We start from the raw sequence: 15,494 nt of genomic DNA on the forward strand, positions 1-15,494 counted from the left end.
GGCCACTTTAAGACAAACGTAAACAATGTTAGCTTGCCAATGAGAGTGCTTTGTAAACTATAAACTGTATAGAAGTGTATAAAACCTGCCATCTTCTCTCGAATAAATGGAGAACGTTGCATTAATCATATTGGTTGGATGTGTGTTCTGTCCTGTCCAGCTTCCCGTTATCTGAGGTCCCTGGTTGCAGGTGACCGTCGGGGCATTCTGCAGCAAAAGGCTGACAAGTGGCCAACTGACGCCAGGCTCCTACAATATGAGGCTGTATTAATCCACTCCCGGGATTTGGAATTGTGAACTACCTCGGTGCAAAATCACGCGCGATTCCTGGCTGGGGAAGCCGCAGGAGTGCCTTCCCATGACTGCGCAGAAGTGGTGGAGCTGCAGATCAAAATAAGGCCAGATGTAGAAGAAGGTGAAAAATGGTTTGTGGGTGGTTCTGCAAGGGTCATAGATGGGAAAAGGAAATCAGGATATTTCCTGATGGCAAAACCAGGGAGGTAGTGGAATCAGGACCCCTGAATCCCGGATGGTCAGCACAAGCTTGTGAGTTGTACGCAGTATTGAGGGCCCTGTGGAAATTAGAAGGGAAAAAAGGAACAATTTTTACAGATTCAAATTATGCATTTGGGGTGGTACACATATTTGGAAAGATTTGGGAAGAACAAGGGTTACTCAATACTCAGGGAAAGAGGCTAGTGCATGAAGAAATAATCAGGCAAATCTTAAAGGTTATAAGGGGGCCAGAGGCAATTGCCATAGTCCACGTGAAAGGGCACCAGACAGGAATGCAGTTCAGGACCCAAGGGAACAATTTAGCAGACAAAGAGGACAAAAGCGTGCCTCTAATGAAGGTAAGTACCCCAGGAATCGAAGAAGGGGAGTTTCAGGAATATCCTCCCCACCCCTTCCTGAAGGAAATCGAGGGGTACAAGAAGATAGGAGGCCAGCTAGAAGGAGGTAAGTGGAAATTGCCAGATGGGAGGGAGCTGTTGTCTAAAGACTACAGCAGAAACATCCTGAGGAGATTACATCAACAAACACACTGGGGATTCCAGGCCCTGGCAGAGCAATTCCCTGGATTCTTCAGGTGCAAGAGGATTTATGAACTGGTAAAACAAGAGGTGCAGGGGTGTATGATTTGTTAAAAGATTAATCAGGCAAAAACACGGCAGCTGGCACTGGGAAGTCACCCAGTGGCATACAGACCTTTCAAAAGGATTCAGGTAGATTTTACTGATCTGCCTAAGGTGGGGAGATATAAATTTTTATTGGTAATAGTGGACAAACTAACCCACAGGGTAGAAGCCCTCCTGAGCTCTCAGGTGATGGCTCAGACAGTATCAAAATTTCTACTAGAAGAAATCATACCCTGATGTGGGTTAGTAAAATACATAGATGCGGACCAGGAGACACACTTCACCTCAAAAATTATTAGACAACAAGCCAACGCTCTGGGGATCCAGTGGGAATACCACACCCCATGGCATCCTCAGAGCTCTGAACAAGTTGAAAGGATAAATCAAACATTAAAGGTTCAATTAGCAAAATTGATTCTGGAAACAAAAATGTCCTGGTTAGAGCGCCTCCCCTTAGCCTTGCTGAATATCCAGACCATGCCTCACTCCGAGACTGGAGTGTCACCTTTCAAAATGCTGTATGGGATGCCATATGAACATGGTATGCCAGTGGGGCATCCGAGGATAGAAGATGCACAGACACAGCCGTATCTCATAGCCATAAGTAAGAATCTGCAGGAATTGCAGAAGCAGGGAATAATAACACAAGGTGCCCCTTTAGGTTTTTCCACACATAAAGTACAACCTGGGGACAAAATGCTCATAAAAACGTGGAGAGAAGCCCCACTGACACCTCACTGGGAAAGCCCTTTTCTCGTCCTCTTAACCACAGGTACAGCAATACAAACAGCAGAAAAGGGGTGGACACACGCATCCCGAGTGAAGAAGGTCGAGCACCAGGAAGAGATGCCAGAGTGAAAAGTCATCTCTCCTCCTGGGGATTTGAAGATAACCTTGTGGTGGCCAAGTAAATGACTGACAGGGATCTGATAACGTGCACTGAACCTCATTGTGAATGTTATCCATTTGTATATTTCAAATGTGAGTATTGTAACAAGGTTTGGGTCACACACTGTAGAAGGGAATATTGGCCAAAGGGTTTATGTGATAAGTGCCTAGAAGGGGAACTAGCCATATCTTAGAGCTGTGGGTCTCAGATTCAGTCAAAGAAAGAAACTGAGAGTTTCTAGCCAGGCAAAAAGCTGGGAAAGAGCTGGGAAAGAATGTAAATAATGCTTTATTTCTCTTGTTTTTCACATTGTTTATAGTTAAGTTCTATCACTGTGTGTCAAGCCCTTTTGCACCAATGCTCTGGGTTGTTTTCACTTCAGAACAAATAGATTTGATCCTTGCTAAGCTCTGTATAAAAGAGCTGTGTATTTTGAATAAATGGGAGTTTTACTCTCAGCAGCCTTCTGAGTCAAGTCTATTCATTCCCATCCTGCCTCGACAGCAACAAGAGCTTGCCACAAGCCTAGGAATAATCGAAGCGGACTCTGAGATCTGCTTTCATTTGTTTCAAAACAGGCTAAGGGGAAAATTGAGATCAAAAGCTCAAATCATTACTGTTGAGTGCCGGAGGTTAAATAAAGTACCCTGCAGTGCAGATACAGTTAAACTACCGAGGTGGAGCATCTTTAAACGGAGGTATGCAGCTCAGTCCAGGTATGACACCACAGAAGACTATTCTTGCTGCTGAGAAAATGGTTTACCTCACCACTGGTGGCAACCCAGTGAGCACAGGCAAAGGCAGAGGAATAATAATCGTGGGGATCCTGATCAATCTGAGTCCAGCAATGTGCCTCAAGACCAGCACGCGTTGCACTAACTGGCCCAGCACAGAGGTGTGAGGCCCCGGTGAAGGTGCGGGCTCTGCATACAGACTGTCTGGAGAGCACACGGGGAATCGGAGGCTCCGACAGCCCCAGCCCCAAGGAACTGCGGCAAGGGTAAGATAAGCGGGCACTGTCCCATAAACGGCACCCAGCAGGGGATACGCAAGCTAAAAGAAAGAATAAGGTGTTACTCACAAAGGGCGACCCCCAAGGACAGGCAGTCAGAGCACAAGGTACATAAAAGAAATGTTGAACAGATATCTGTCCCAATCTGTGATAAATGTAACCGCACAGTATGGACTGGGGGAAGGATGGAGTCAGTGTTTGTAGCATACTTTCAGGCTAACCCATTGTGTTATGACAATAACCACTTGGGAATGTGTGTTATGGGTGGACAGACATACTGGGTCGGGAAGAACTTAAAATATGAGACCAAGATGTCCCTCAAAAATGAGCCAGTTATCTTGGACCTTTTAGAGGATTAGGATGACCGCCTTTGTTTGCAATATGACAGGATGTTCTGCTTTTCAAGAACAAAGAGGGAGTGGACCCGGAGAGCAAAATTAAACAGGTATCACAGGAACTAAAAAGACAAGAGGCAGAGATGAGAAAAAGAAGGATGGAGCAAGAAAGGCTGAGAACCCTAAGCGAGCAATATGATCAGCTCAAAAAACAATATACCAGTTGGAGTTTCCCTGCCTCCGATCAAAACCTATTTGTGGATCTGATGCAAGAAACTGCAACAGAATTGGGGCTGTCCAATTGCTGGATCTGCAGAGGGCTCAAGTCTGCAGAGAAGTGGCCTTGAAGAGGTGAGAGCTTAGCTCTAGATCAACTCCTGAAATGGGATAATGCTATAATTGGGACATTTTGCATTAGCAGGGAGGGAAAGGAGCACACTGAAATGGTGGGATACACTTCATGTCTGTCCACTCCAACAGTAAATTCCTTTAACAAAAGCAGAATCTGGCAGCCAGAAATCCCTACTGGAGTACTCCAGTACCTAGTAGGTACCTAGTAGGGTACTGGAGCTGGGAAAAAGGCACTAAATGTGAATGGAGAGAAAAAAATTGAACACTGCTGGAACAAAGGCTCTGGAGCTAACCTTTACCAATCCTTAGATGAATTAAGAGGATTCTGGAGTAAACCCAAAAACACAAAAGTCAGGTGGAAAGCCCTGAATGGTTTATATTGGATTTGTGGGAAGAAAGCATACAGCAAACTACCTCAGTGGTGGAGAGGATCATGCACTATTCAATTGATCAGACACGTTTTCTTTACCCTACCTCAATCAGAACACAGCTCACTAGGGGCCCCCTTATACAAAACTTTGAGCAGAAGAAGAAGGGATTTGAAAAAGAAATTCCCTATCTTCGGTGGGGGTCAGACCTGGGGCGAGAAGTGGCCAGCAGAAAGAATAATAGAGGATTATGGTCCTGCAACATGGGCCCAGGATGAAAGCTGGGGGTATAGGACCCCAATTTATCTGTTAAACCGACTAATAAGACTTTGGGCAGTGGTAGACATGGTCTCTAACCACACCTCAAATGCCCTTGAGCTGTTGTCTAAACAACACTCCCAAATGAGGGCCTTGGTGTATCAAAACAGAATAGCCCTGGACTATTTACTAGCAGAGGGAGTAGGGGTCTGTGGAAAGTTTAATGAATCATAATGCTCTATAGAGATTGATGACTATGGAGAAACCATCAGAGGCCTGTGACAGAAATTAAAAGGGTAGCACATGTCCCAGTACAAAAATGGAACTCCGTACTCCAAGCATCCTGGTGGGATCATCTGTTTGATGGAGCACGGTGGAAAAAGGTAATATTTTTTTATATTGTGTTCAATAGCTGGGATCATATTCCTACCCTGCCTGATACCATGCTTTATCAGGTCGATACACTCAGTAGTGCAGGGTATGCAGGTGGCTGCCATGCCCACAGACCCAGAATGTGCTATGGGAAAAACAAATCAGGTATCAAAAATAATGAAATTGGGGGAGGAAAATCTACACGGTAGGGCAGCAGGTGCTTTGGCCAGATTCAAAGAGCAGATACAGGGAGAAGGGGATGTCTACAAATTGTACCAGGGAATTCCAAGACAAGAGTGGGATAATAAGCCTTCAGGGAACTAAGAGGATTATTTCCTTCTTATAAAGAACTAGGAAATGGGATAGTAGTATAGGGTAAAGTCACACATAATTATGTAGAAAGTTTAGAAATCAGGAATTACTATGTTTATGTAGAAGGGGAGGGATTGTTTTGTGTATATGGGATAATTCATGCAGATAAAAATTGCCATATATATTTTATGTATGTATTGGTAAGAAATACCCTTATAAAAAGATTTTTAAGCACACAAGTCAGTGTCCGGGATTGCATCACAGCGTTGAAACCACCTGGACAAGAGGAAGGAGATCTTCATTTACAAATGAATGAATGTGGCCAGCCCAGAGATGGGTGTTCCTCAAGGTGATCCACCAGGATGATGAATACCTGATAAATATCTAAGACTGAGATAGCTGGAGCCATCTGTGAGATACATCTCAATACTGGATTCCTGGATTCTGGGAACACATCGTGGATGTTTATCACTCCCCGGACATGGTTTTGTTCCCTGGATGTTTATCACTCCCCGGCCATGGTTTTGTTCAGCTCCTTGCAGAGAAAGAACTCCACAGGAATATGTGCAGACCTGAAAGGAAGAAAAGGGACTCTGCCTCGGGCAGGAAAAATCATATAAAGACCTCTCAGCAGGACAGTCGGTGTGAAACAGAGGGGACCCTCTGCTGTAGCGATCAGACCTGTGTCTCGCCCAGCACCGGTACCCAGGCTCTGCACTGACCCTTTTTGACTGGATTGTGGCTCTTCTTTTTTTTTTTTTTCTCTAAATTTATACTTTGATCATTTAATAAATTTTCATTAATTAATAAATTGGAGCATTCATTTATCACAAAGGTGATCCTTTAACTCATTAACAGTTAATAGTGTGTTTAAAAATATGCTTTAAAAAGAAAAAATAAAAGCAGCATATTCTGGGGTGGCCACATATGAGTCATCCAATGGCTGATCTGGAAAATATTTTTCCTTCCAGCAGCCTGGAGAGGAGCTTAAGAAATGCAAATTAACAGTGCTGGGGTAAAGCATGGACAATGTATTTGGGTTTCTTGCCTGGGGCTGGAATTGGGCTGATTCCCTCTGCCCCCTCATCCCAAACTCCACCATCTCCCACAGATGGAATCTGCACAGCTGAAGGCAGAGCCCGTGCTGAGGATCTCTGACTCTGCAACAGAAATGGCTGAAGCTGCAAAGGGAAACAGCAAATTGAGAATGTTGGGAAAACTTCACCAAAATAAGGGAGGGATCATCCCTCTGCCCACTCCAACATCTGCTGTCACTGTCTGTGTTTTATAGGGTGGATTCGAGCATGGGGGTTTTGCTACCACAAGTTCAGAAAAATCAGTTAGAATACAAGTATTTGATGTTTACATTAGAGAAAATCAGTCAATTGATGGAGCCCCAGCTGAAGGGAGCACCCCAAAATGGGGAAAAGATGAAGGGCCACCAGAACAAATCCTACAACACCATGGACCAGCCCCTGAGAACCCAAACCAATTCCTATCAGGAGACAGATAAACCATTTATCATTTCAATGGCATCATTAAATTACAAGCTGTCCTCCAAATAAGAACCAACCAGACAACTCCAACTCCTGACCTTCCTGCTGACCAAGCCACTGAAATGAGGAACACAACATTTCACCAGGGGATGGGATCAGATTATCTGTTAGCAGAAAAAGGAGGAGTTTATGGAAAACTCAGTGACTCAAACTGCTGTTGGCAAAGAGATGACCAAGGAAAACTGGTGAAAAAGCTAACAAAGGAAATAAGAAAGCAGCTCATGTTCTGGCCCAAATGTGGAAAGGATGGGAATGGGACACGATTTTGTGGTGCACTGGCAGACCACGGGTTAAACGAATGCTGCTTCTCCTCTTCTGTGCTGCAGCAACTCTCATCTTTTTACCATGCTCCACACCTTGGCAGTGCAGCTCATCCAGCAGCTGAGCCAGGGCATGCAGGTGGCAGCCAGGCCTCCTGATCCACAAACGGCTACAAAAGGACAGGGAATGAGGACACCGAGAATAATCCCAAAACCAAAGAGGACACGGGAAGGACAAAACAGAGTCAAGGAGTGAATCTACCTGGAGATAGGGCCAGGCACTTGTAGATAAGGAAGCAACGTGAGAAACCATCAGTTCAATTAAATGTTACAAATTGACCCAGACAGCTGCTCAAAGTCCCGCTACATTCCCGAACTTCGAGGAGAAGAACAAAGACTTAACAGAGCCATGAATATCGGCTGTTCTACAAAAGGAGGGTGCACATTAACGAGGACAGGCTCCAGGCGCATCGGGAAGTCGGAACCTTCCAAGGAACTGAGCCGGTGGGCAAAGGCAGAGGGAGATGCGGCCGGGAAAATGAGGATAAAAAGGAGGCTGCGGACTACAGCCATGGCAGAGAGCGCACGGCAAATGCCCCACGGCCTCTGCCCCTGCTCGGCAATAAAGTCACTTTGACAGGACTCCTCGCTCTCCGCCGGGCACACGAACCTCCGGCGACGGGAATTTCCCCGCCCGCTCCCGGCCGCGGGGCAGCCCCTCTGTCCTACCCACAGCAGCCGGGCCGAGCCAGCGCTGCTCCGGCAGCGGCTCCTGCCCGGCCCCGGCGGGAAGGAGACCGCGGGCAGCCGCTCCCGCAGCGCCCTCGGCCCGGGGCCGGCACGGGCCGGACACGGCACCGGCGAGCCGCCGGAGCCCCCTGCCGCCCCCTCCGCCCGCAGCCAGCCCCGAGCCCCCGCAGAGCCCAGCGCGGCTCCCACCTGCGCCGGGCCGCCTCCGAGCTCCGCCGCCGCCGCCTCACCGCGCTCCGGCCGCTGCCGCCGCTGCCGGGCCCGCGCAGCCGCTCGGCCAATGGCGGCACTGCGCGGCCACGGCCGCCCTCAGCCCGCCGCCGGGGCCGCGCCGCGCCCCGCTCCCACCAATCAGCGCGCCGCAACCGCGACTGACGGCACCGGCGGCCAATAGCAGCGAGCTCGGGGCGGGCTCTGCGCACGGCCCCGCCTCGCCCCGCGCTCTCGGCGCCCCCGGGCTGCGTGAGGGGAAAGCCGGAGATGAGGAACAGCCCCGGCACGGGCCCGGGCCCGAGCCGGGATTGAGCTGCCCACACAAACAAACTTCTCCGCGCCTCCCGCCACGGCTTTCCCGGCCCTGCGCCTCCCGTGCCTCCGCCTCTGCGGGAAGCCCAGGAGCCTCACTTCTCCTGCCCCTCGTTAGCGCATCAGAGCTTCGCTTTGATTTCCCCCCTAAAGGGAAACCTGCCCGAAGCCCTGTGGGTGGGTGGGGCAGGGGAGAGATTTCTGGCGGAAAACTCCAAAGACTCGGAGCAGGAGAAGGAGAAGTCAGTGCAGAGCCTTAAATGCAGCTTTCCCCACGCCTCCCTGCTCCCAGCTGCACCTCCTCCCCCGGCAGGGCAGGAGACAGGGAATGGGGCCATGCTCAGCTCATCCCCCGGGGCTTCTCCCTCTGCTCAGGGACAGGAGTCGTTCCCTGCTGCACCCTGCGCTCTCTCCCGGCCGAGACTTCTCCAGGAACTTCTCGGAGCGGAGCCCATCCCCTGGGCACAGCCCCCTCCGAATGCTGCAGCGTGGGTCACTGTGCCACGGGCTCAGTCCTGCCAGGACAGGCTGCTCCAGCGGGGCCCCTCTGCCCGCGGGCTCACAGCCTCCTCTCAGGCATCGCCGAGCTCCAGCCCGGCTCCTGCAGGGGCTGCAGGGGATCTCTGCATCCCCATGGACCTGCAGGGGGATCTCTGCATCCCCATGGACCTGCAGGGGATCTCTGCACCCCCACGGACCTGCAGGGGATCTCTGCATCCCCATTGTAATATATGTTGTGGAATAATTCGTGCTTATGAAAAATATACATCAAGTCAGTTGTGCCTCTAGAAAAAGAATCTTCAAGTTTTAAATGACCAGTGGCTGCAGCCGGGGCTGGAGACACCACAGTTGGCAGAGAAAGAAAGACCTAATTTACAAATGAAAAAAGGTAGCTTGGTGCAGAGATGGGCCCTTTCCGGGGAAAATCCAGGAGAGTCCCAACGTTTAACCCCTGGTCTGCTGGGGAGCCACGAGAGTGTGTCCCATTCCCATCCTTTACATGCTTGGACCAATACATAAACTGCTTTCCTATTTCCTTTTTTATCTTTTTCAACACTTTCCCCTTGTCATCTCTTTGCCAACATCAGTTTGAGTAATTTAGTTTTCCACAAACTCCTCCTTTTTCTGCTAACAGATAACCTGATCCCATCTCCTGGTGAAATGTGTTCCTCATTTCAGTGGCTTGGTCGGCAGAAAGGTCAGGAGCTGGAGCTGTCTGGTTGGTTCTTATTCCGAGGACAGCTTGTAATCTAATGATGCCTTAGAAATGATAAATGGTTTCTCTGTCTCCTGATAGGAATTTGTGAAAAATGCTGATCATTTGGTTTTTAGAATTTTAAAAGTTTAATAATAATAAAATGGTGAAATAAATAGGAATATAATTAGACTGATAAAACTTTATAGTTAGGACAATTACAAGACAATAAAATGGAAAGAATATCTGAGGTCCAGATGCTCTCAGGCACTTAAGCCAAGAGGAATGTACCTTGTGAATGAAGGAATCACCCCTAAAACAATACACTGTTTCATATTCATATATCCTTTATGGTTATACATACATTCTATTTGAAACAAAAAACTCTGTCTCTTGTATGTCAACTGCTTTCTTTAATTCCCACGGGGTCTTCAAGTCTGAGCCAGGCATGAAGAAATCAGCTTCTTTTAATAAGAAAACCATAAATTGCTCTTCTCTGGAGGATTTGCGTGTTCCTTGAAACGAGTATCTCATTCCTTAAACACCCCCCCCACACACACAGACATAGTTTCTTTTTTAACTACTAAAGCTTCATTTTATCTACAAAGCTACATTTACCATACTGTTATATGCAGCAGATATAATTGGCTCCATTTCTAATATGATATATGTGATATTGAATATTTGTTAGATTTGTTAGAACACTCTAACACTCTACACGTTTGTATTAGGATTCCCCCCCTCCCTCGCAGGTGAGACCGGGTGTATATTGGAAACTGATTTACAAGTAAGAAGGTGCGGCTCCCCAGGAGATGGGCCATGGCTGGGGAGATACAGGAACCCCCGGTGCTGATCCTTGCCTGAAGGACCCGAGATGGATATCATGGAAATCCTTGGGCAGACACAGGTGAATGCAGCGTTCCCTCCCGTAAATTTCATCAAGGGATTCAACAAACTCCAGACACTGAATTGTTCTCCCTCATCACCAAAGCAGAAAATCTTATTAACATGTGGACTCTTAATGGAAGAAAAGACTGACTGCTGAAATCTTGGCCTCAGGCAGAATTTTCCCTATAAAAACCGCTTGTGCCAGGATGGAGGTGTGTGGGCTTAGAGGAAAACCTCTGCTGAGGCTGACCTCTTTGTTGCACACCCAGGGCCGACCCCGGGCTCGGCTCTGTTCTTTCCTTGTGGCTGGCCAGGTACAATTTGATTGCAAAATAAATATTTTATTTTTTCATATTAATTTGGCTGGACAAATTTTCATTTATAACAGTTGTAACACATAAAAGGAAGAATCCCCATTCCTTCCACCATCCCATCCTCAATACATTACCCCACCAGTTAGTTTTTAACACTGTTTTCCCATTTTTGGATTGGTGTCTGGGTTGTTTTTTTCTAGGATGACCTCCCCGTTGTCATCTATTTTCAACAGTCTGATACATTAAACTTTCCACAGAAACCCCCTTCATTAGCCAATAAACAGTCTCAAGCCAGCCTATCCTGGTACACTGCAGTTTTTCCCCTTTTTGCCTGCAGGTACTCAATTTGGGTGGGTCTGTGGCTGTTGACATGGGTGTGTGTAACAAAAAGGAACTTTGGTTTCTTTCCATGTAACACTTTCTGTAGCATTTGTGACATGATCTTGCTTGTATCTCAGAAGGGAAAAGACAACAAATGGGAGACAGAAACAGGAATGACAGAGGTCTGGCATGGCTTATACCCCCACCTCCCCTGCCTGTGGGGTTGCTGCCCACAGCAGGTACGTGTGATCTTCTCACTGGTGAGTACAGTGCTCAATCCAGGCTTGACCTCTGTTTCCCTTGTCACTCCTTTTTGCTGATTTTTCTATGCAAGTCCTTTTCAACACTCCTTTGGTGTGTTTTGGTGTTGTCCATTTTAGATGTGATAGTCCATTCCTCACGTTTCTTCACAAGTCCTCTGCCTCTGTTTCCCACTTTCTCTAACAACCTGAATACCACGTTCTTTCAACTACTCAAAAAGTCCTTTCTCTCAATATACCATTCAACACAATCCACCTGCCTCCAAGGAGATAAAGTAAAGCTCAGAATAAACAATCTACATTATATATACTTCCATTCATCTACATTTACTCACTTTTATTTTTCACTCACTTTCACATACAAGGTACCTTTTACTTTCAAACAGTCTACATTACATATCTACACCCTGAGTGCTCATGGAATGTTAATCCATCAACCCAGCAGGTTTAATCCTGGATGTCTCTCAACCCAGCAGAATTTTAGGTGTTACTGTTTTCCAACCCCAGATCCCCTTGGACATTTTTAACCTTCAGTCCAGCTGTGTTGTCCAACCCCAGATCCCCTTGGGCATAACCTCAACACGCAACCCTGAGTGCTCTTGGAATGCAAATCCCCCAAATCCTCCTCTGGAAGGAGCCCCCAGAAAACAAACCCCCACGGCTCCTCCCCACCCACCTGATTCGGGAAGAACTTTCTCTGAGAGAAGTGGAAAAGAACCTGTTTATTTAACTAACAAAACAATCCCAAGCACTAAAAAAAATGAACAACACCAGATGACAACAAAACTCTTTCACCACTCTGAAGAGATGACAAATCCAGGAAGTCTCTCCTGGGGGTGGTCGCCCGGGTCTGGGCGCTGGGGATTGCTCTGGGCACTGGGGATGGCTGCTGCAGATCACAGAGCGCAGGCTCCCGGTGCTCCTCGGGGTTCCCAGGTCCCAGTCCAGAGCAGGTTGGATGGTATTCAGAAGAAGGAAAGGGAAAGAAACAGTCCAGGGAAAAAATTGGAATGCCTAGTTAAACTAACTAACAGGAAAAAGCAAAGGCAAGAGCGGAAGCAAGAGCAAGCAAACAAAGCCAGCAAAAGCAAGCCAAGCCAGCCCACACAAGCCTCTTGTGGAGAACAGACCATGGGGGGAGGTGAGCCAGCTGATAACAAGACAAAACAAACCTTCACTTTCAGAGTCAGTTCTGAGAGCACAGAACAGAATATCAAACATGAACAGAACCTACAACTGGGGATACAAACACCAGAACCTCACCCTGGGACACCTGGGTTTCCACATCAGCAGGAGACAGTTCCTTCCAGTCGAAGGGTCAGCGGCAGGGTCCTCATCACACCCGTTCCTTAAATGTTATCTGGCCATGCAGACGGTTTTAGCTACTTCCACAAGTACTTTAAATCAACATTGGCTGTTTCACAAATACCTCTGAGTTATTACTGTCAGTTAGTTACAAAAATAAAAGCATTAGTTATTATTTCACAACTACAGCTACTTCTGCAAAAGTTAACATTCTAATGCACAAACCATGGCATCCAGTTCAATATTTTGCAAAAGCCAAAACTAGTATGTATGTTTTTCACACTGTGCACAAACTAAACTATCATCCAAGAATGATGTTCTGAGGATATGAGCTACACAGGGGCCAGGGCATTGGCCACAAAAAGCTGACAAATTATACTACAGCAAAAGCAGTTAAAAGTGATTACAAACTATACTGCATCAAAATCGTTGTGACTAAGAATAAGTTGCAGAAGTCAAGACATAAGAGCAAAAGCCACCAACGACATAGTTCTCTATAACAAACCCAGGGCAGGTGTTTCCCTTGCAGGGAGCACTGGGGCCTTCCCCGGGCCCCTTCTGCCCTCTGGCAGAGCCGGTGGCATTTTCCAGCACACGCAGTTTGTAACCAAGAGTCGGGTGCAGCCCAGAAGGCTCTGAGCGCCTCCTCCCAGGCTGACTCTGCAGATCCGAGGCTGCTCTGGGCTCTGCCAGGGCTCTGCTGGGGCTCAGCTCTGGGCCAGGCTGGGCCCGCTCTCCCCTCACATTGCTCCGGGCAGCCGAGTCACAGAGGGAGGAGGAAGGGACACCTCAAGGGAGTTGAGGCTTAAGAGAGTTTTTATTCAAAAAACTGCCATACCAAACAGGCTGTCATAAGAGCCGTAACAAACAGGCTGTCCTAACTACCATAACCAACTAGCACTGCTAACTACCATCACTAACTAGTTGTCCTCACTAACTACTGTAACTAAAAGCTGTCCTCCAGTGCTTCATCTCCTCTGCTGCTGCCTCAGTTGCTTTGCTGCGGTGATCAGAGGGGTCAGGCTGGAGAGAGGCTTGGCTGATGATAAAAATGGGTGCTGCCCAAAGGATAAAAAAGAAAGAAATGAACTGTTACTTTCCAGAGCAACTTTCTCACAGACTCTGTTGCAACAGGACAAAGGGAAATGGTCTGAAACTCAGGAGAGGGAAGCAGGCTCAGGTTAGATCGCAGGCAGAATCTTTTTGCCAGGAGTGGGGAAACACTGACAGAAGGTGCCCAGAGATGTGGGAGGTGCCTCCTCCCTGGGAACATCCAAGCTCAGGCCAGGCAGGGCTCTGAGCACTGGACCTGCCTGAAGATGGCCCTGCTCCTTGTGGGGCACCAGGGGCAGATGCCCTTGAAAGGACCCTGCCAAGCCAAACCCGGCGAGGATTCTGCTTGCTTTGCGTGTGGAACGCAGCGAGGCTGGAGACTATCGGAGGGGCCCCAGCAGAAAACCCCTCCCTGGCGCTGCTGCTTCCCCTCAGCTGCTCGGCATTCACCTGCAGCAGCTCCTGGGCAGACCAGCGCTGCTCCTCGTCCGGCTCCAGGCTGCACTCGAGGAAGTCCCGCAGCAGAGCCGACAGGCGCCGGGGCTCCTGCAGCTGCGGGGTCCCGTTGTGCCGGATCAGAGCGCGAGCCTGCAGGAAAAGCAAACTCAGCGCTCTGCCAGCTTCCTTCCCACCCACAGGTGCTCAAAGCGACCCCGGGTTATCAGGACCACCTCCAGGGGCACTTTCCCCCCTGGCAGAGATGCTGCTCACAGCTCATTGTCCTGTGCCAACCAAAAAACCCAAACCCTGGTGCTGCCACAGCCATTGGAAAGAGCTGATGCACTTGCTTCACATTTTCAGGTCATCCTCACAGCCAGAAGAGCTGCAACAGCATAAATCCCAAAGCAAATTGTTGCTGGAGACTGCGGAATCTTTGTCTGTGTTGAGGCTCAAGTCCTCTGGGAATTCCCTTCCCCAGGTGCAGAAACCTCCAGCTGCTGCTCCCAGTGCAGGGTCACCCTGTGCTCACAGGGCTCTGCAGCCCCTGGAGAATTTGCCTCTTACCATGGCCCTCGTTTCCTTGAAGTAAGGAGGTTCTCCTTCCACCATCTCGATGGTCACAATGCCAAAGGACCAGATGTCCACCTTGGGGCCATAAGGAGAACTGGTCACAACTTCTGGGGCCATCCAGTGAGCAGTGCCCACCATGGAGCTGCGCCGGTCCTGCTCAGAGCTGAGCTGAGCACAGAGGCCAAAATCAGCTGAGGACAGAAACAAACACTGTCAACGGCAGCTGGAATGAGGAAACTGAGCACCAAGACTCCCCACTCTCAGTCTGAGAATGCAGTAGTGAAGTCAGCTGGAAAAGTGCTCAGGGCTGTAGCCAAGGGAAGGTGGAACTGGACCCTTAAAGAAACCCTCAGCTTTTGTGCAGTGGCTTTTACTGATTCCCTTGAAGCTTTAGATTCCAACTCCTGCCCCTCTGGCAGGGCCATACCCGGAGCAAAGCCACCCCTGGCACCCTGCTGCTCTCCGGAGCTCTCTGCAGGGGCAGCCGCTCTCAGCTGGCAGCAGGGGCCGGGCAGTGCCCCCAGCAGCCCTTGTGGGGCTCTGGCCGGCACTGGGAAGCAGCCCCACAGCCGCACCCGGGAGCGACGTGCCTGGCCAGGAACACCCACCCAGCTTGACAGAGCCGGCCATGCCCAGGAGGATGTTGGAGCTCTTCAGATCTCTGTGGATCACCCGGTTCGCATGGAGGAAATCCAGGCCCTGCAGGCACTGAGAGAGAACAAGAAACACCAGGACAAAAACCAATGGCCGGAATCTATCACACAAGAAAGGACAGTTCCGAATTCTGCCAGCAGCAGCTTTGCTGTGACAGGCCAGGAGTGCAGAGCAGACAGGCTCCAGTCAAATGGTTCAGGGCAAAGCTGAGAACAGCACATCAAATCCAGAACAGACAGAGAGTGCCACAACAGCAGGAAAGAGGGCAAGAACAGAGCAGAAGTGCAGCGATGCTGGCAGGCCGTTCACTGCAGAGGCTCTTTCTTCTCCAGCTCATAAAAACAACAGAGAAACAGAGCCCTGAGC

General features: G+C 48.9%; 2 protein-coding genes across 2 annotated transcripts in view; both read left to right on the forward strand.

Annotated features, from left to right (window-relative positions):
* LOC144247629 (uncharacterized) overlaps positions 1-15,494 on the forward strand; it is a 391,071-nt gene that overhangs the window by 353,572 nt on the left and 22,005 nt on the right. The gene's annotated exons all lie outside the window — the stretch shown is intronic.
* LOC144247620 (uncharacterized) overlaps positions 1-15,494 on the forward strand; it is a 660,598-nt gene that overhangs the window by 105,416 nt on the left and 539,688 nt on the right. Inside the window, exon 4 of the mRNA XM_077788929.1 lies at positions 3,313-3,321. Coding sequence (XP_077645055.1) covers positions 3,313-3,321 — 9 coding nt within the window. The remainder of the gene's footprint in view (positions 1-3,312; positions 3,322-15,494) is intronic.

Source organism: Lonchura striata, chromosome 29 (genome assembly GCF_046129695.1).
Source record: "Lonchura striata isolate bLonStr1 chromosome 29, bLonStr1.mat, whole genome shotgun sequence".
Lineage (NCBI taxonomy): Eukaryota > Metazoa > Chordata > Aves > Passeriformes > Estrildidae > Lonchura > Lonchura striata.